Source organism: Syngnathus floridae, chromosome 4 (genome assembly GCF_059516105.1).
Source record: "Syngnathus floridae isolate MCC-2025c chromosome 4, RoL_Sflo_1.0, whole genome shotgun sequence".
Lineage (NCBI taxonomy): Eukaryota > Metazoa > Chordata > Actinopteri > Syngnathiformes > Syngnathidae > Syngnathus > Syngnathus floridae.
Window position 1 is genome coordinate 3,139,511 of NC_142416.1, and position 21,057 is coordinate 3,160,567.

The following is a 21,057-nucleotide window of genomic DNA, read 5'->3' on the forward strand; positions in this document are numbered from 1 at the left end:
GACCATATGCGACCACAACAGTGCCCACCATGGAAGAGAAGGCTGGAGGCCAAAATCAAGATAGCACGGAGAGAAGTGAGCCAAATGACAGAGGCCCAGAAAGGTGCAATGAAAAAGCAAGTTCCCAAGAAATACAGCCAGATGCCCATACCTGAAGCACTCGAAACTGCCAAACAAAGACTCCAAGCCTTGGCCAGCCGCCTAAAGAGGTACACAAGAGAGAATGAAGCCAGACGAATAAACAGGTTGTTCACAACACAACCAGCGAAAGTGTACGCTCAGTGGCAGGGGAATAATAGCAGAGCAGACCCACCAAGGCTGGAAACTGAACAGTACTGGAAGGATATATGGGAGCGGGAGGCATCACATAAGAAGGATGCACAGTGGCTGGTGGCTCTGAGAAAGGACCACAGCAAGCTCCCTGAACAGAACCCAGTAACCATCACAGTGGCAGACATCCAGAGAAGAGTCTCAGGAATGAAAAACTGGACAGCACCAGGCCCTGACATGATCCACAGCTACTGGCTCAAGAAACTTACAACTCTCCATGAGCGACTGGCAGCACAAATGAACCAGCTGCTAAGGGATGGGACTCACCCTGAATGGCTAACCCAAGGGCGTACGATCCTGATCCAGAAGGATCCATCAAAGGGTACAGTCCCATCCAACTACCGGCCAATCACCTGCCTCTCCACAACATGGAAGCTGATGTCGGGCATAATATCAGATAAGATCAGCAGGCACACGGATCAATACATGAGCACTGCTCAGAAAGGGATTGGTAAAAATACCAGAGGAGCAAAACATCAACTCCTGGTGGATAGAACAGTCACCCAAGACTGCAGAACTAGACGTACCAACCTGAGCACTGCCTGGATTGATTACAAGAAAGCATATGACTCAATGCCACATACTTGGATCACTGAATGCTTGAGGCTGTACAACATCAATGGGACTCTGAGAACCTTCATCGCCAACTCGATGAAACAGTGGAAAACCACACTTGAAGCCAATGGCAAGCCACTTGCACACGTGACCATCAAATGTGGTATATACCAAGGAGACGCTGTGTCCCCAATGCTGTTCTGTATAGGACTGAACCCCCTCAGCCAAATAATCAACAAGACGGGCTATGGATACCAACTCAGGAATGGGGCCACCGTCAGCCACCTCCTCTACATGGATGACATAAAGCTGTACGCTAAGAACGAGCGGGACATTGACTCCCTGATCCACACTACCAGGATCTACAGCTCTGACATCGGAATGTCATTCGGACTTGAGAAATGTGGCCGCATGGTGACTAAAAGAGGAAAGGTAATCCACACAGAGGGGGTCTCACTCCCAGAAGGAACAATGGCAGACATTGAGGACAGCTACAAATACCTTGGAATTCCACAGGCAAATGGCAACCTTGACGAGGAAACAAGGAAAGCAGCCACAGCCAAATACCTCCATCGAGTAAGGCAAGTCCTAAGAAGTCAGTTCAACGGCAAGAACAAGTCCCTAGCCATTAACAGCTACGCCCTACCAGTAATCAGATACCCTGCAGGAATCATACGGTGGCCAAAGGAAGATATACAGACCACAGATATCATGACACGGAAGCTCCTAACCATGCATGGAGGGTTCCATCCCAAGGCCAGCACCCTGAGACTGTACACTAGCCGTAAAGAAGGAGGCCGAGGACTAGCGAGCGTGAGAGCCACTATCCAAGATGAAACATCCAAGATCCATAAGTACATCAGGGATAAGGCCCCAACGGATCACGTGCTCAGTGAATGTCTCAGACAATGGGCATCAAAGGAAGATGAGGTGCTGGAGGGACCATCATGGGAGGACAAGCCCCTACATGGGATGTACCACCGAAACATAGCTGAAGTAGCTGATATCCAGAAATCCTACCAATGGCTAGAAAGAGCTGGTCTGAAGGACAGCACAGAGGCACTGATCCTGGCTGCACAAGAACAGGCCTTGAGCACCAGAGCAATAGAGGCCCAAATCTACCACACCAGACAAGACCCCAGGTGTAGATTGTGCAAAGAAGGTCCTGAGACAATCCAGCACATAACTGCAGGGTGTAAGATGCTGGCAGGTAAAGCATACATGGAGCGCCATAACCAAGTAGCTGGAATAGTGTACAGGAACATCTGTGCAGAGTATGGACTGGAAGTCCCAAGATCCAAGTGGGAAACACCTCCAAAGGTGGTAGAGAATGACCAAGCCAAGATCCTCTGGGACTTCCAGATCCAGACAGACAGAATGGTAATGGCGAACCAACCGGACATTGTGGTGGTGGATAAAGAGCAGAGGAAAGCCGTTGTGGTTGACATAGCCATCCCAAATGATGGTAACATTAGGAAAAAGGAACATGAGAAACTTGAGAAATATCAAGGGCTCAGAGAAGAGCTGGAGAAGACCTGGAGAGTTAAGACTTCAGTGGTACCTGTGGTCATTGGAGCACTAGGGGCAGTAACCCCCAAACTGGAGGAGTGGCTGAAACAGATCCCAGGAAAAACATCTGACATCTCAGTCCAGAAAAGTGCAGTACTAGGAACAGCAAAGATACTGCGTAGAACCCTCAAGCTCCCAGGCCTCTGGTAGAGGACCCGAGCTTGAAGGGAAAAAGAGACCACCCACGGGGGGTGAGGAAAAGTTTTTTTATATATATATATATATATATATATATATATAAAAAATTATATAAATATAAAATATATTATGGCATGCCGTTCAGGAAATTAATATTTGAATATATTGAATGAACCTTGAATATATTGAATGAACTTCGGAATATATTGAATGAACCTTGAATATATTGAATGAACTCCGGAATATATTGAATGAACTTGATAATATATTGAATGAATTTCGGAATATATTGAATGAACCTTGAATATATTGAATGAACTTCGGAATATATTGAATGAAGTTCGGAATATATTGAATGAACCTTGAATATATTGAATGAACTTCGGAATATATTGAATGAACTTCGGAATATGTTGAATGAACTTCAGATTATATTGAATGAACCTTGAATATATTGAATGAACCTTGAATATATTGAATGAACTTCGGATTATATTGAATGAACCTTGAATATATTGAATGAACCTTGAATATACTGAATGAACTTCAGAATATATTGAATGAACTTCGGAATATATTGAATGAAATTCGGAATATATTGAATGAACTTTGGAATATATTGAATGAAATGTGAATATATTGAATGAACTTCGGAAAATATTGAATGAACTTCGGAATATACTGACTGCACTTCGGAATATATTGAATGAAGTTTTACTAAAACCAAGTCAAGTCAGGTGGTAGCCTTCAGAATTTGCTGGCTTAATAAAATGGCATCAGCTGAAATATTCCAGTACTTTACTGAACTGTAAAACTTTTTTGCTACAGGTTGTACTCCAAATGACACTAACAGTTTGGAGACTGTATCTCGTCACATTGAGGATCATATCTCCATTATTGCGTCATTCATAGTGCTTATGAGTAATAATGTTCAATAAAACATTGCTGAAAGAACATTATGCGTCCTTCTTGAACGACTCTACGAGTCTCTAAACGAGATGTTGGCGGAAATAACAGTCCAGCTGGAAGTTGATGGACGACCGCATGACATGGGCACATTCTGCATCTCAGAGAGGAAGTCTGAGGTAAGTAATATTTAAACAAGTGTATGGGGATGTAGGATAATGGATCCCAAGAATAATATCTACTTACAAACTTATTATTATTTATCATCACATAAAAAAATATTATAGGCTGCAAGGTACTTGCTATAGGAATAAGACAATTAATTCACATGTGAATAAACACATTAACACATTTGTTTTTATTTTATTTTTTCTCTTTGAAGGTACATCATACCAGCTGCTCAGCTGATTCACATGCAAGATTGAGGGTTTAGCTGGATCACCATATCTCGGATGCTGTCTGTAAATATCCGAACACTGTACAACTACAGGACTCAACTCGGTCTGGTGGATTATGGGAGTTTCACTGACATTACAAATGACGATCTAGATCGTCTTATTGCTGATATTGTCAGACAAACCCCCGGTTCTGGAGAGACCTATGTCACTGGTAGTTTGAGAGGGAGAGGAATCAGAGTTCAGCGTCGGCGGGTACGGGAGCGTTTAAGGGCAGTAGATCCAGTGGGGCGAGCCTTGAGAGGACGAAGGGCAATTCAATGTCTACAATGTCTCTTCTCCAAATGAAGTGTGGTATGTGTTTTGTAAATTTGATTAACATTAGTTATTTTTTCCTAGCTGGTCAAAAATGCGCAGCAAAGGGTCGCAGGCAGGAGTTGAACTGCATCTGCAGCAGAGGACTTGTAGCCTTAGTACATGAGGCGCATTACATCCGAGATTGGAACATTTTTATTACCAAGTACAAATAGTCTTACAGCAAAATCAATGAAGTTACATTTTTATGTACATCCAGTCTTGTCTATTACAATAATAATCATAATAATAACAACAACAACAATAATAATGATAATAATATTAATAATAACAATATCAAAAATCAGAAATAATAATAAATTTCTTCTTATTTCAGGCATATTGACACAAACCACAAATTAAATCCATGGGGATTTGTCTATCATGGAGCAGTTGATGGCTACAGTCGCTTTTTTCTGAGATGTTGCACAGACAACCGAGCATCGACTGCCTTGCATCATTTCCAGGGTGCGGTGAATGTATTTGGACTGCCACACCATGTCAGGGGTGATGCTGGTAGCGAGAACATTGATGTTGCACGGTTCATGATTGCAAATCGAGGAACAAACAGAGGAAGTTTCATGGTTGGACGTAGTGTGCATAATCAAAGGTCGAAAGACTGTGGGCAGAAGGGTTGTGTCAGCATACTATAAAGACCTTTTCCTCTTCATGGAATATGTCAGAGTTTTAGACAGCACTGACCCTCTTCACATTACAGCTCTTCAACATGTTTATCTTCCTAGAATAAACAGATCTGTGGATGAGTTTGTGATCCAGTGGAACAACCACAGCTTGAGGACAATGGCGAGTCGGTCCCCACTGCAACTGTGGACAATGGGAATGCTCCAACTTCCTCAGGATCAAAGGTCACTCAATTGTGTGCCTTTGCAACCCCCTTATGATCACCAGTGGGATGTGGAGTTAAGGCCCATCAACCCCTTCACTGATGATGGAAATCATGGAATTGAACTTTTTGTCAGAGCATGTGACCTACTTGAGAGATAGTCTACTAGCATTAGTAATTCAGTTGTTCCCAGGATTTGTAACCTAGGGGAAGGAAAAACACAGTACATGAAACAGTAATATGGTAAAATTAAACTGGGGACAAATTGAAATTCACACCAACTTTGTCACACTTCTGTTGAAGCTAAAAAAGCACACTACATTAAAAGGAAACGACTTATTGTCAATACATACACGCACTTAAAATGAAGTTGCCATAGTATAGTATGCCATGATATTCTTGCAAATATCAAATGAAAAGAGGAACAAATATGACAAAATAATTCAAAAACTTACCTGCATCCCTCCACAGCTGGCTGGAAGGCTTCTGTTATTGCCTGCATGATTTTGTCAGAATCCCAGTCACAGCCAAATTCCAAGGCAGACTTGATGTGGCCGTTTTCAAAAAGCCAAGCTTTTTTGGTACGCCTTGGTACATTTGTAGCTTTGTCGTCTGGCAGGAGAATTACCTCCTTAAAAAAGGACTGAGTCACAGAACGTGAACTGCCTTGTGACTGAAATCTTAGAAACATTAAACAAAAATATATGATTCAGTATAGACTCAAACAATGTTAACAGTAAAGTTATTTTACACTGTAGGCTTATTCAAATAGGTTAGGCCTATATTGTGGTTGATAGACAACATCTGTCTTATATAGCGTGATTAATACAGCAGCGCAACAAAATATTAGTTACATAGCAATAATCTCCGCCAGGCATAATCTCGCATACATTTGTCTGTATGTCCGCAGTCCGCTGTGTGAGCAACGTGACAATGTGTCGCCGTCCATCAAATAGCCTGCGTTCAATACTAAATTAAATATTCAGCCTGCATGGTTGTGGGTGATTCTAATGATATCTATATGAACAGCTTCTCTTTTAGTTCATGCAATCCCTGCAACCGCTGCAGCTTTCCATTCTCTAACCTCTACAAGTGCCGCGCTGGAGCGCAGTGCCATAACGCAGTGCCATAACGCAGCGGTCCCCAACCTTTTTTGCACCACGGACCAGTTTAATGTCAGACAATATTTTCACGGACCAGACCCCCCGCTCAACGTGCGGTTTAAATTAACCCTACCTATTCTTACCTCTTCTGTCTTGGGCCCTTTCTAGTGAACGGGCGTAGATTGTACAGGGGGGGTGTTGTGGGGCACTGCTGTGAGGTCGATGGCAAGCTGAGGTTGCTATAATTAACAGAAGCCTGGTCTGTTGTGCGCCCAGGTCTGCCCCGATTAAAAGCAGCCTGGACTTCTTCGTCCAAAGCATGATATTGCTGGGCATGTGTCTCCAGGGGATTTTGGGTGGTACAAGCACTCGCCAGTGCATTGAATATGTCATCAATGCTAAGAATAGCTGACACGATATTGCGAGCTGACTGGTTCATAATTGCGGCAGCAACAAAATGCATGTACAAGATGGCGGCAATGATGACTTCAGTCAAGTTTCATTCAATATATTCCGAAATTCATTCAATATATTCCGAAGTTCATTCAATATATTCCGAAGTTCATTCAATATATTCTGAATTTCATTCAATATACCGTATTTGCCGGTGTATTGGTCGACCTTTTTCGATCCAAAATCGACCGAAAAAAATCGACCTCGACTTATACACCGAGTCATAAAATTTAACTTCGTATTCATCGCTTCAAATGTGATGGTAACCAAGGCCGTTTCTCATGCATCTCATTGTGCGTGGGTGTGCGTCCGTCAGGCTCATCAAACAGCGCGAAACTGAATCATTATAAAGCGTTCGTCGCATTAACACGCATCCTCAGCAACAATTTCAAATATTCTCACCTCAATAACGGACATCGAAAGCCAGACAGCGACGATGACTGCTAGGGGGAAGTACTGGGTATTGAGCGAATGTGCGAGTCATCGCGCGTCAAGCAACGACAATAACTACCGGTACGTAAACATTCAATCGCCATGTCTAAATGAATGTCGTTGGCACTTAGAAAATATTCGCCAAACTTGGCCAGACTTCCAGGGGAAGAGGCCGAATTTTCACTTGTTCTGGCCGACCGGAGGAACCAGCCGAGGCGGACACTTTACGGCGGTTGAGTCGTTGGCACTTAGAAAATATTCGCCAAACTTGGCCGGATTTCCAGGGGAAGAGGCCGAATTTTCACTTGTGGTGGCCGACATGGGGAACCAGCCGAGGCGGACACTTTACGGCGGTTGAGTCGTTGGCACTTAGAAAATATTCGCCAAACTTGGCCGGACTTCCAGGGGAAGAGGCCGAATTTTCACTTGTGGTGGCCGACATGGGGAACCAGCCGAGGCGGACTCTTTATGGTGCAAGAGCCGTTGGCACTTAGAAAATTTGAACCGGGCGGCGTGAGCGAGTGCGCGGCCCGCTGGAAGTCGAATGAGGCTCCGCGATTTCATCCGCGGTGCTTATAAAGTGCCGATCCGCTCGGCGGGAGCTATTTTCGGCCACTTGGCGCGTGCGCACGGCCTCCCGGATGTGCCGGGCGGCGTGCGCAAGCTCGCCGGCCGCTGGAAGTCGAATGAGGCAACGCGATCTCCTCCGCGGTGCTTATAAACAGCCGATCCGCTCGGCGGGAGCTATTTTCGGCCACTTGACGCGTGCGCACGGCCTCCCGGATGTGCCGGGAAGCGTGCGCGAGCTCGCCGGCCGCTGGAAGTCGAATGAGGCTCCGCGATCTCCTCCGCGGTGCTTATAAAGAGCCGATCCGCTCGGCGGGAGCTATTTCCGGCCACTTGGCGCGTGCGCACGGCCTCCCGGTGGTGCCAGGCGGCGTGCGCGAGTGCGCTGGCCACTGGACGTCGAATGAGGCTCCGCGATCTCCTCCGCGGTGCTTATAAAGTTTCAATCCGCTCGGCTTGGAGCTATTTCCGGCCTCCCGGTGGTGCCGGGCGGCGTGCGCTAGCTCGCCGGCCGCTGGAAGTCGAATGAGGCTCCGCGATCTCCTCCGCGGTGCTTATAAACAGCCGATCCGCTCGGCGGGAGCTATTTCCAGCCACTGCGCATGCGCACGGCCTCCCGGAATTTGAACACATTTCGTCAATATATTTCGCATATTTCTGATTAAATTTTGAAGTTAAATATAATGCAACAATTGAGCTCGACTTATACAAAGGATATATCATAAAATCGTAAATTTCCGTCGAATTTTAGGGGGTCGACTTATACACCGAGTCGATTTATACACCGGCAAATACGGTATTCAAGGTTCATTCAATGTATTCAAGGTTCATTCAATATAATCCGAAGTTCATTCAATATATTCAAGGTTCATTCAATATATTCAAGGTTCATTCAATATATTCCGAAGTTCATTCAATATATTCCGAAGTTCATTCAATATATTCCGAAGTTCATTCAATATATTCAAGGTTCATTCAATATAATCCGAAGTTCATTCAATATATTCCGAAGTTCATTCTATATATTCAGGGTTCATTCAATATATTCAAATATTAATTTCCTGAACGGCATGCCATAATATATATATATATATATATATACGATCGATGGATATATATATATATCTATGTATCTATATAGATATATATAGATATATATATATCCATCGATCGTCTGACGGCGCTTGCACTTCAAAATATTCCACAGGCCCATTTAACTGACGTCAGCCTTGTCGTTATTCCACAGATCTAGTATATAACTATATTGTACTTTCTTTCCTTTCCTTTCACATACATATATATATATATATATATATATATATATATATATATATATTTCCTTCTTTCCTTTCCTTTCACATATATATATATATATATATACGTATATACATATATATATGTTCCCAGAAGGAACAATAGCAGACATTGAGGACAGCTACAAATACCTTGGAATTCCACAGGCAAATGGCAACCTTGACGAGGAAACAAGGAAAGCAGCCACAGCCAAATACCTCCATCGAGTAAGGCAAGTCCTAAGAAGTCAGCTCAATGGCAAGAACAAGTCCCTAGCCATTAACAGCTACGCCCTACCAGTAATCAGATACCCTGCAGGAATCATACGGTGGCCAAAGGAAGATATACAGACCACAGATATCAAGACACGGAAGCTCCTAACCATGCATGGAGGGTTCCATCCCAAGTCCAGCACCCTGAGACTGTACACTAGCCGTAAAGAAGGAGGCCGAGGACTAGCGAGCGTGAGAGCCACTATCCAAGATGAAACATCCAAGATCCATAAGTACATCAGGGATAAGGCCTCAACGGATCACGTGCTCAGTGAATGTCTCAGACAATGGGCATCAAAGGAAGATGAGGTGCTGGAGGGACCATCATGGGAGGACAAGCCCCTACATGGGATGTACCACCGAAACATAGCTGAAGTAGCTGATATCCAGAAATCCTACCAATGGCTAGAAAGAGCTGGTCTGAAGGACAGCACAGAGGCACTGATCCTGGCTGCACAAGAACAGGCCTTGAGCACCAGAGCAATAGAGGCCCAAATCTACCACACCAGACAAGACCCCAGGTGTAGATTGTGCAAAGAAGGTCCTGAGACAATCCAGCACATAACTGCAGGGTGTAAGATGCTGGCAGGTAAAGCATACATGGAGCGCCATAACCAAGTAGCTGGAATCGTGTACAGGAACATCTGTGCAGAGTATGGACTGGAAGTCCCAAGATCCAAGTGGGAAACACCTCCAAAGGTGGTAGAGAATGACCAAGCCAAGATCCTCTGGGACTTCCAGATCCAGACAGACAGAATGGTAATGGCGAACCAACCGGACATTGTGGTGGTGGACAAAGAGCAGAGGAAAGCCGTTGTGGTTGACATAGCCATCCCAAATGATGGTAACATTAGGAAAAAGGAACATGAGAAACTTGAGAAATATCAAGGGCTCAGAGAAGAGCTGGAGAAGACCTGGAGAGTTAAGACTTCAGTGGTACCTGTGGTCATTGGAGCACTAGGGGCAGTAACCCCCAAACTGGAGGAGTGGCTGAAACAGATCCCAGGAAAAACATCTGACATCTCAGTCCAGAAAAGTGCAGTACTAGGAACAGCAAAGATACTGCGTAGAACCCTCAAGCTCCCAGGCCTCTGGTAGAGGACCCGAGCTTGAAGGGAAAAAGAGACCACCCACGGGGGGTGAGGAAAAGTATTTTTTTTTTTATGTATATATATATATATATGTATATATATATATATATATATATATACGTATATATATAGTGTAATGTCCTGTATCCTTTGTTGTTGTATCTGGGTGTGTGAGGGCGGTGCCAGGAGTGAGAAGTGACGTCATGCGGGTGGGTTGTGCGGGCTGGTTAGCTTGGCAATCAGTTGGTGTGTGAGGCGCATGGGCGTGAGTTCTGGCCACCAGCAACTCCTGTTTGAATGTATTTTTCTGCTTTTTTTGTGACAATAAAAGCGGCGATCAAACCGTCTGAACGTCCTTGACGGACTGAGGCGCATTACAATATCTATCTATCTATCTATCTATCTATCTATCTATCTATCTATCTATCTATCTATCTATCTATCTATCTATCTATCTATCTATCTATCTATCTATCTATCTATCTATCTATCAATCTATCTATCTATCTATCTATCTATCTATCTATAATATAATATAGTATAATATATATATATATATATATATATATATATATATATAGAGAGAGAGAGAGAGAGAGAGAGAGAGAGAGAGAGAGAGAGAGACGTATATATATATATATATATACTATATCGTAATTTTCGGACTTTAAGTCGCGTTTTTTCATAGTTTGGAGGGGACGACTTATAATAGGAGCGACTTATATGTGATTTTTTTCAAAAATTTACCCAAAAAAAAAAAAAAAGTGGAACCACGATGTAGCAAGGAATTACTGTAATTTGAATTTCAAGTGACGTCAGCAGATGTCGAAGGGCCCCACGTACTACCGGCATCATTAGCGGCTTTGTTTCTAAGTGACACGGAGGACGAAGAGTTTTAAGGATTGAAGGATTTGGAGTCACACAGAAGGTTTGAAAAACTATTATGGCTTTTACGCACACCACCTGTTCTACTCTACGGAGCTCTCTTTCACCTCCGTGGATAGAAGTCGGGGGCCGGCGCTCGGCCGGCTGGCTGTCCGGGGACGGTGGATGGGGCTCGGTCATGGCTTTTACGCACGCCCGGTCCTATTCTTTGGATCTCTCTTCCACCTCCGTGGCTGGAAGTCCACGCCGCCACACGCCTGGAAGTTTATTTTGTTAAATAAAGAGCCGTTTACCAAACCCACGTCTTTCCTTGTACTTTGTTAACGCTACAATATAGTTATATACTAGATCTGTGGAATAACGACAAGGCTGACGTCAGGGCGCACGCGCGGCGTTGTTGACAAAGGACGAGGAATTTGATCGATGGGTTTAATGATTTAGAGTGCACAGATGGTTTGATAATATTATTGCTTATATAATAGTTATTTGATATCTAATTTATATGTAGTTAAATGGGCCTGTGGAATATTTTGAAGTGCAAGCGCCGTCAGCGGCGCGCACCCATTGTTGACAAAGGACGATCGATGGATTTAATGAATTGGAGTGACACAGATGGTTTTATAAACGTGTTATTTATGTAATAGTTTTTTTTTTAATAACTCTGAATGTTACGTCAGGCCCGTTCTCAGCTCTTCATTTGTGTTTATGTCACGTTAGCATACCTATCGTTTAGCCCAGGGGTGGGCAAACTTTTTGACTTGCGGGCCGAATTGGGTTCTAAATTTTGACCGGGGGGCCGAACCAGAAGCAGATGGATGTAGTGTTTGTGTGAAATAATATAAATGACATGTAAAGGTCATTGCATAAAATGTTTTTACTTTTAGTAGATGCTAAAGCATGTATATTTAAAAAAACGTTTTGAAAACAAATGCATTAACAGCATAAAAAAAATCACCCAAAAACTGCTATCGGTGATTGTTAGAGATTTGCTCACTCCAACTTATTTTGCAAGAACCACACGGGAGACAAGCAAGTCCTTTTTAGACACCTGCAGGTGGAGAGTTCACTCGTTCAAGGAATGAAGTCTGAACCCTCGTTCCTGCGAGGGGATATTTATTAAGAGAAACAGAGTGGGGGTCAGAGTAGACAAATGGCCGAAGCCCCTGGCTGATCAAAGCACAGCAGGGGGTTCTTCACGATGTTGTGTGAACAAAACAACTTTGATTGCTTCCTCTGCAGCTAGTCAATCAGTTCAAAAGATCTTAGCACTTTGTTCTACTACTTTTGTTAAGACAGGACAAGCGAGTTTAATTATTACAGGTTACATTCCAACATAATCATAGGATCAAACTAACCTGAAAACCCTAACAGATTCTTATTAAATACGACACTGTTATAATGAGTAACATTTTCCATCACTTTAGTGATTCTTATTAAATACGACACTGTTGTGATGAATAACATTTTCCATCACTTCAGCGCCTGCAGGTCAGATTTATGAAATATTTTTATCTAATGAGGCGAAATCACATCCAACGGCAAACATTCTGACCAAATACATTATCTTGAAGAATCAGTGAAAGAATACATCTAAATAAAGTAACAAAGAAATCAATAGTATTGTTGGTTTCGCTTTTTTGCCAGTGCATCATAGTCTGGAGTAAAATTTGTTGTGGTAATTTTTAGGATAGAGCCGAGGTGTCGGTCCGTTAACCTAGATCTGTGACGGGCTTTGTTGACGTTCATGTGGCTGAACGTCTTCTCACACACGTAGGTCGAGCCAAATTGTCCACTCTTTTTTAACATTCGGCACTCAGTGTCCACCTTTCTTTTCTTTGGGCCACTCATTTTAATGGAAGGATTCCAGGGGAAGGTTTGTGGGTTGCATTAGCGTAAAACTGTATCTGAAAGCTCAGCGCGCGAATTACGAGAATACTGACGTCACAGCCTACGTTCGAAATTCGGCACTGATAGATGAAATAGAGCGCGGAGTGCGCCGCGTCCGTACTACTGAGTACGCGCACGCACTTGTGAGTGTGCACCGTGCTTTCTGACACGGCTCCCGGGAGTAAATGCGCGGGCGGGCGCGTCCCCATCTACTGGGGAAACATAGTAATTGCAGGGAAAATGACCCACCAAAAAATTAATAATACAATTTATTCAGGGTTGGCGGGCCGGATTAAACGGCCCCGTGGGCCGGATGTGGCCCGCGGGCCGTAGTTTGCCCATATCTGGTTTAGCCTGTTGTTGCGCGTTCATGTCTGTTCTTGGTGTTGGATTTTGTCGAATAAATGTCCCCCAAAAATGCGACTTATGCTCCGGAGCGACTTATATATGGTTTTTTTTTTCACGTTATTGTGCATTTTATGGCTAATGCGACCTATATTCCGGAGCAACTTTTTCCACCTGTCAGTGGATCACCAGCTTCCTGACCAACAGGAAACAGCGTGTGAGGTTCTGGACCATCATATCCGACACCCGGACCACCAATACTAGCGCCCCCCAGAGGTGCGTCCTCTCCCCACTGCTCTTCTCTCTCCACTCTCTGCTCTTCACTGCCCGTCTCAGTTGCCTAGTGGTAGAGTGTCCACCTTGAGACTGGAAGGTTGTGGGTTCAAACCCCAGCTGGGTCATACCAAAGACTATAAAAATGGGACCAATTGCCTCCCTGCTTGGCAGTCAGCATCAAGGGTTGGAATTGGGGGGTTAGATCACCAAATGATTTCCGAGCGCAGCACCGCTGCTGCTCACTGCTCCCCTCTCCCCCAGGGGATGGATCAAAATCACACAGGGATGGCTTAAATGCAGAGGACAAATTTCACCACACCCAGATGTGTGTGTGACAATCATTGGGACTTTAACTTTAACTTTTAATATTTTTTATACTAACAATTGCTCCTCAGGTGAATCTCCTGAATTATGCAGACGACACCACTCTCATCAGACTGATCCGGGACGGTGACGACACTGCGTACAGACAGGAGGTGGAGCGGCTGGTCCACTGGTGCAGCCAAAACCACCTGGAGCTGAACCTGCTCAAGACCGTGGAGATGACAGTGAACTTCAGGCGAGACCCTTCACCACTTTCACCCCTCACTATCCACAGTAATACTATTCTCTCCACAGACACCTTCAAGCTCCTGGGATCCACAATCTCTTGGGACCTGAAATGGACCAGCCACATAGACTCTGTCCAGAAGAAGGCCCAGCAGAGGCTGTACTTTCTGAGACAGCTCAGGAAGTTCACCCTGCCACAGGAGCTGCTGAAGACCTTCTATACTGCCATCATCCAGTCTATCCTCTGCACCTCCATTACTGTCTGGTTTGGATCGGCCTCCAAACAAGACAAGCACAGACTGCAACAGACAATCAAGACTGCAGAAAAGATAATCGGAACCAACCTCCCATCTATCCAGGACTTGTACCTGTCCAGGACCAGGAAACGTGCAGGTAACACCTCTACAGACCTTTTTCAACCAGGTTGCAGTCTGTTCGAACTACTCCCCTCCGGACGGCTTTACAGAGCACTGTACGCCAAAACCAGCAGACACAGAGACAGCTTCTTCCCCCAGGCTGTCGCTCTGATGAACTCACACCACTCTTAGAGTCTCAGAGACATTGCTGTGCAATAACATCCTGCTCTCGACGCTTTATCTTTTAATTGTCTATAGTATGTGTACTATGTGTCCACTCTGCATCCATTGCAGCCTGGTCATCCTGGAAGAGGGATCCTCCCATCTGTGGTCTCTTCTCAAGGTTTCTCATTTCCCCTTGTAGGAGTTTTGAGTTTTTCCTTGCCCTCCTGAGAGTTTAAGATCAGGGGATGTTTGAGAATATTTGTCAATTTTCACACATGTCCTGAGTGTTGTTAGTCACCTAAATGTTGAACAGAGGCTGAGATGTACCGAAGTAAAATTCCTTGTTTGGCATGCTCAAACAATTCTTGAGTCTTGATTCTTCTTGAATCCTGTTGTTACCGAAGAAGATGGACAATTGAAGTGATATTGATAGTTCTAAATGTCACTGCCTGTACTAATCTCCCTGTGTTTTATGTACTTCGTGTACGTTATCACAGTTCATCAGCGAGCCAAATTCATGTATAGAACTCTTGAGCCAGGATACAGAGCATCTTGCTCCCTTTGTTTCCATTCAGTGTTAAAAACAATGAGTAAAACTGCAAGTGAAACAACAAAAACACTTACACTGTAGTTTCTTCTACGAGTATTCTTCTTATGAACAATAATAAAGTTATCCAACCAAACAATGATAACTTACAGCCATTGATTCCGTGAGCGTGAGGAGCAAGATTCGCTTGGATGACGCGAGTAACGCAAACGTTTCTCAAACTCATCAATTGTCAAGACGCTTCAACAGAAATTTGCGCAACTTCCAGTGCATTTCAAAATAAATTTCCGGTTTGTTTCTGAATGACAAATAACTCTGTGTATACTTCCTTACATAGAAAACATTTCTTAGCGTAAAGTATACATTACCGTATTTTCCGGACTATAAGTCGCTCCGGAGTATAAGTCGCACCAGCCATAAAATGCCCCAAAAAGTGAAAAAAAACATATATAAGTCGCTCCGGAGTATAAGTCGCATGTTGGGGGGCAATTTATTCGACAAAATCCCACACCAAAAACAGTCATGAACGAGCAACAACAGGCTAAAGGATAGCAACAACAGACTAAACGATAGGTATGCTAACGTGACAAACACAAACAAAGAGCTGAGAACGGGTCTGATGTAACATATAGAGTGATTAAGGACAACTATTACATGAATAACATGTTTATAAAACCATTGGTGTCACTCCAATTCATTAAATCCATCAATCATTCGATACGATAGCAACAGGCTAAACGATAGGTATGCTAACGTGACAAACACAAATGAGGAGCTGAGAACGGGCCTGACGTAACATATAGAGTGATTTAGGACAACCATTACATAAATAACATGTTTATAAAACCATCGGTGTCACTCCAATTCATTAAATCCATCGATCGTTCTTTGTCAACAATGGCTGCGCGCGGCTGAGGGCGCTTGCACTTCAAAATATTCCACAGGCTCATATAACGATAAACTATATTTCAAGTAACTATAATATGAGCAATAATATTATCAAACCATCCGTGCACTTTAAATCCATTAAATCCATCGATCAAATTCCTCGTCCTTTGTCAACATCGCCGCGCGTGCGCCCTGACGTCATCCTCGTCTTTATTCCACAGATCTGGTATATAACTATATTGTAGCGTTAACAAAGTACAAGGATAGACGTGGGTTTGGTAAACGGCTCTTTATTCCACAAAACAAACTTCCAAGCGTGTGGCGGCGTGGACTTCCAGAGACGATAGCTCCATGGCAGAGGACCGGGCGTGCGTAATGGCCATGTCCGAGCCCCATGCATCGTTCGCGGACAGCCACTCGACCGAGCGCCGGCCCCCGACTCAATAGAGTAGGACCGGGCGTGCGTAAAAGCCATAATAGTTTTTCAAACCTTCTATGTCACTCCAAATCCTTAATTCCGTCAAACTCTTTGTCCTCCGTGTCACTTAGAAATGATCACCGCTAATGATGCCGGTGTTGTCCTTACGTGGGTCGCGCTGACGTCACTTGAAATAGTAATCCATTGGTACGTCACGGTTCTCCAAACTTTCTTTCTGCTGCTCGATTACTGTTTTCAGCTGCATATTTTACAACTTGAAGTTTGTAACTTGCAAAATATGACTTTCTTTTTGGTGCCATTTTTCTTAAGCCCACCCAGTTGATGAGTCACGGCCAACGGTGAAATTTAAAGCGCCCTCATCCAGTTTCGTCTGAAAATATTTTTTTTTTCAGATGTAGTTTTTTGTTTTGTTTATTTGGTTGTTTTATCAAAGACAAAGTCTGCTTTATTGTCGATTTTTTTTTTTTCATATACCAAGACACACAAAGAGATTGAAATTACGTTCCCACTATCCCTCGGTGAGATAGTACACATATCCATACAAGCAACACAAAAAAAAACCAAGAAGGCATAAACAATGAATAAATAAGAGTGTTGAATAAATGATAAATAAACAAATAATAATAAATAATCATAATAAATATAAGAGGAGCAAACAGACAGTGGACTTGGATATGGTGCTTTAAAGTGTTAATTGCTTTATTTGATGTTTTTTCTCTTTTTTATGTTTTGAATATGTTCAAGATAAAGATATAAAAGCATGTTAAGTGATCAACTATACTAAAAATAACATGGGAAGTGGTCAACTATACTTTTAAGTGATGTCTTAATGATCAAGTAAAAATTTGTGAAAAAAAACATATATAAGTCGCTCCTGAGTATAAGTCGCCCCCCCACCCAAACTATGAAAAAAACCGCGACTTATAGTCCGGAAATTACGGTAAATAAATCTGTTTTAAGTACACAAACAATCCTAACATCAAGAAAACAATTCTGAGGGCAGAACACCGCCAACGCAGGACAGAGACTTGGGACACTAAGAGATCTAGCCTCCGATACCAATTACATAAAACACAAGGCTGCAAAAGAATTGAACCAGGGAAGCAAGGACGTTGAATTCGTGGTTCATGGAGTGAGAAGCATGAAGGCAACGGTAACAACCAAGCGTTACTTACTGAAAATCAGGGTGAGCACTCCTAAAGGTACCCTGAAGTTGCACCAATTTGTGTGTTACGGACTTGAGAAAAAAAGCAGAAATCCACAAACATGTATCAGCAAAGAAACTTGAAAGTTTTTAGTTGTTTGTTGAAATCTTCCTGTTCAGCAGTAGGTGCCCACCGATTCCATAGTTGATAGGCATCTCTGGCTGCCTTGGTTCATGTCTCGGGGTGTCTTATATAGGTGGTGTCTTTTCTCAATGCCTGCCTAAAATACATCCAAAACTTCTCGCTCTCCAAGACTGGTCCAAAGCCGTTCTTGTATCAAGGTTTTAACGCCCTTCATTGTTTTCTCACACTCCTGCTCCGTTCTTTCCATATCAGCTCGTTGGTCCTCGCTTAGCTCTTGTGTGTCGTCGACATTAGCTGCCTTGCACATTGCCACTTCAACCTCCTCATTGGATTCCGGGACTTGTGAGTCCTCTAGTGTTAGCTTATTGAATGTTTCCTGGAGTTGCTCTGGAGACATCCACGAAGGTCCTAGTTATTCGGTTGGCCGGTTGTGTGAAGAGTCTTTTAATTGTTGTTCTCTCCAATTTGAGCTCATCGACTCATCGATACATGACATTGATTGTAGTCCAGCTTGTACTGGTTTTTCACTGTATTTTGACTGCACAGCTTTCTTCACTTGGTTTAATTTGTTAGTGAAATACCTTCAACGCATGAAATTATAAACAATAATAGGTGATGAGGCGGCACGGTGAAGCACTGGTTAGCACATCCACCTCGCAGTTCAGAGGATGCGGGTTCGATTCCATTGAAGGAATGGGGTAGAAATACAAAACATCCTGCCTAGCTACAAAAACAGATATGCTCAAACCTCATTGAATAAAGTACATAAGCAGACAAGGATATTCGCATATTAAATCATTAAAAGAAACATTTTAAGCATATAATTATACCTGCACACCAAACCAATAAAGAAGACATAACTAGACATTTTTATATATGGTAATGACATGGGTTTTTATAACTTCATGATCTGTATTTCTGTGCACTTTGAAATAACAAATGTTTGTTGATATGTTGTCTGACTAGCATAACGACCCTTAAGGAAGTATTTAATGCATGCTTGATGTTATTCTAAATCACGAACACTGCTCAAGGTGTCAAAGAATGTTTTGTTCTTGATTATATCTTATGTTTTGATTAATGCTTGATGTGACGTCGTATTTTGCCTAATGCTAGAAGCCAGCCTTGGAGTACTATTGAATGTTCTGGACAGAAGGAAAATATTTTGACTCACAATGAAAAGATATGGTTGGAAGCATGATTAAACTAAGAATGTGACAAAGTTAGCAAATACATGTAGTGTCAAAAGAACAAACAAACAAATGCATGGTAAGTGGTGAGTAAGAACTTTGCATAGTCAGGGAACATTAACCAATTGATGATGTTACACACAAAACTTCACATAAATCCGTACAAAATAACAAAAGTGGAAGGATGATGAATGGACAAGGTGCGACAGTGTATGTGCAAGAATAGAGGAAAATGTTTACAGGAAGGTCACTTGGAGATAAATCCAGCAGAGGTGCCAGAGGGAGAACGCCAGGAGGAAGACAGCCAAGAACCCAGCCATAGGTGATCGCCAAGGCCGAAAGACGGGATGGAAAACAACAGCCCCCACACACACACCGAATCGCCCATAATCAGCACCCACGCTCACGGAACCAGCTCTCACCGAACCAGCACCCACTCCCATGGAATCAAACTCTCCTGCGAACTTGCCCCACCCCAAAGACTCATCACCCATCAAACTCGGCCCACACTGGCATGTGCAACTGAATATAAGATGACCAAAGAACCTTGAACGTTGCCTTTTCTGAAAGGAGACTTTCTGCTCTTGAGCATTGTCGCACAAAAGGCCCAGTGCTGTGTTGTACTTTCCTGAAAACAGAGCTTTCTTAACAAGAATTGTGATTGAACTCAACCAACCTGTGTCAGTCTAAATTTTGTTTCGGTGCCTTAGCCTTTTCCTAAAACTGAAAAAGAAAACAAACACTGAGTAAATTGGATAACAGATGATTGGCTCTGGCTTTTGCCGTGAGGCGCGGATAGCGCGCTTCCCAAATTGTGGACCAAAAAATGTTCTCACCGTGCTTGCGTGGCTTTTCTCCGGGCACTTCGGTTTCCTCCGACATCCAGAAAACATACATGGTTGGCCGAATGAGCACTCTGAATTGCCAATTGTCACGGAGCGGATGGAGCAGGGCAACCAAATGCAGCTTGGACCATCTTTTATTCAGCAAAACAAACTAACAGACTCGGCAAACTGACATGACTTAACAAAACAAGAGGACTAACCGACAGGGTTGTAAAACAAAGGACGTGAAGACATGAATGATGCGACAGAGGGGAAGACAGGACTTAAATACACGACAGGTAACAAAAGGCAGGTGAGAATGATCATACTAATAATGGGCACACAGGAGGGGAGGGGCAAGCACACAGACAGAAACCATGACAACAGACACATAGTAAAACGGCTGGGGACGAGACGTGACACCGATAGATGTGAGTGCAAGTGCAGATGGTTGTTTGTCTCTGTGTGCCCTGCGATTGGCTGGCAACCAGTTCAGGGTGTACCCTGCCTACTGCCCAATGACAGATGGGATAGGCTCCAGCACGCCCGCGACCCCCGTGGGGACAAGCGGTACAGATAATGGATGGATGGATGGTAATAATTTTTAGCTCATTAAATCATGCTCTTTTGACACAAATTAATGTTTTAGATACCAATTTTTTATGTCAGATTTTTCCCCTAAATTAAATCCTTCTTCATTTTATCTTTTTACTTTAACGTCATACACAAAAAAACACCAAAATCAGAAAATAATAACCCATAGTCCTTTCGTTGTTTATGATCACTGTGAGTGGGCACAATAGTATTTGCAGAGTTCATAGTGAATAGACAGAGCTCACCAGTAGTCTGTGGGCTGTTGCTTCTCCCCGTGCAGCGTCACTGGCAGCATTTCTGATCTGAGCGTCCCTAGTCCTTGGTGTGCGGGAGTTTAAGTGAGGAAGTGTCTGTGTCACTGATGATCTAATTAATATACACCTGAGCGCACGCGAACCAGGAAGGGACATGGGAGATTGCACTCGCACCCGAGCAAGAGCGCCTGCCCGTACGTGTTCCCGTTCATATGCGCCTTCTCCTTGTGGCTCGCTTCGAGGCGTGCAGGTCCCCGCGACAGAACA

At 43.4% G+C, this 21,057-nt stretch overlaps 2 protein-coding genes across 3 annotated transcripts in view; one reads left to right on the forward strand and one right to left on the reverse strand.

Annotated features, from left to right (window-relative positions):
• The window catches only part of LOC148398584 (syntaxin-3-like), an 87,174-nt gene that overhangs the window by 41,099 nt on the left and 25,018 nt on the right, over window positions 1-21,057 (reverse strand). Inside the window, exon 10 of one of the 2 annotated variants that reach the window (XM_088372336.1) lies at window positions 11,893-21,025. The exons of the other annotated variant lie outside the window; for it this stretch is intronic. Within the exon in view, the coding sequence (XP_088228462.1) occupies window positions 20,999-21,025 (27 nt within the window). The 3' untranslated portion in view covers window positions 11,893-20,998. Of the gene's footprint in view, window positions 1-11,892; window positions 21,026-21,057 lie in introns of those variants that run through there. 2 annotated transcript variants of the gene reach the window in all.
• On the forward strand, window positions 3,637-5,252 carry LOC148398585 (uncharacterized). Its single transcript, XM_088372498.1, has 3 exons — window positions 3,637-3,677; window positions 4,585-4,831; window positions 4,866-5,252. Exons 1-3 carry the CDS (start codon window positions 3,637-3,639, stop codon window positions 5,250-5,252), a joined length of 675 nt encoding a protein of 224 aa, XP_088228624.1.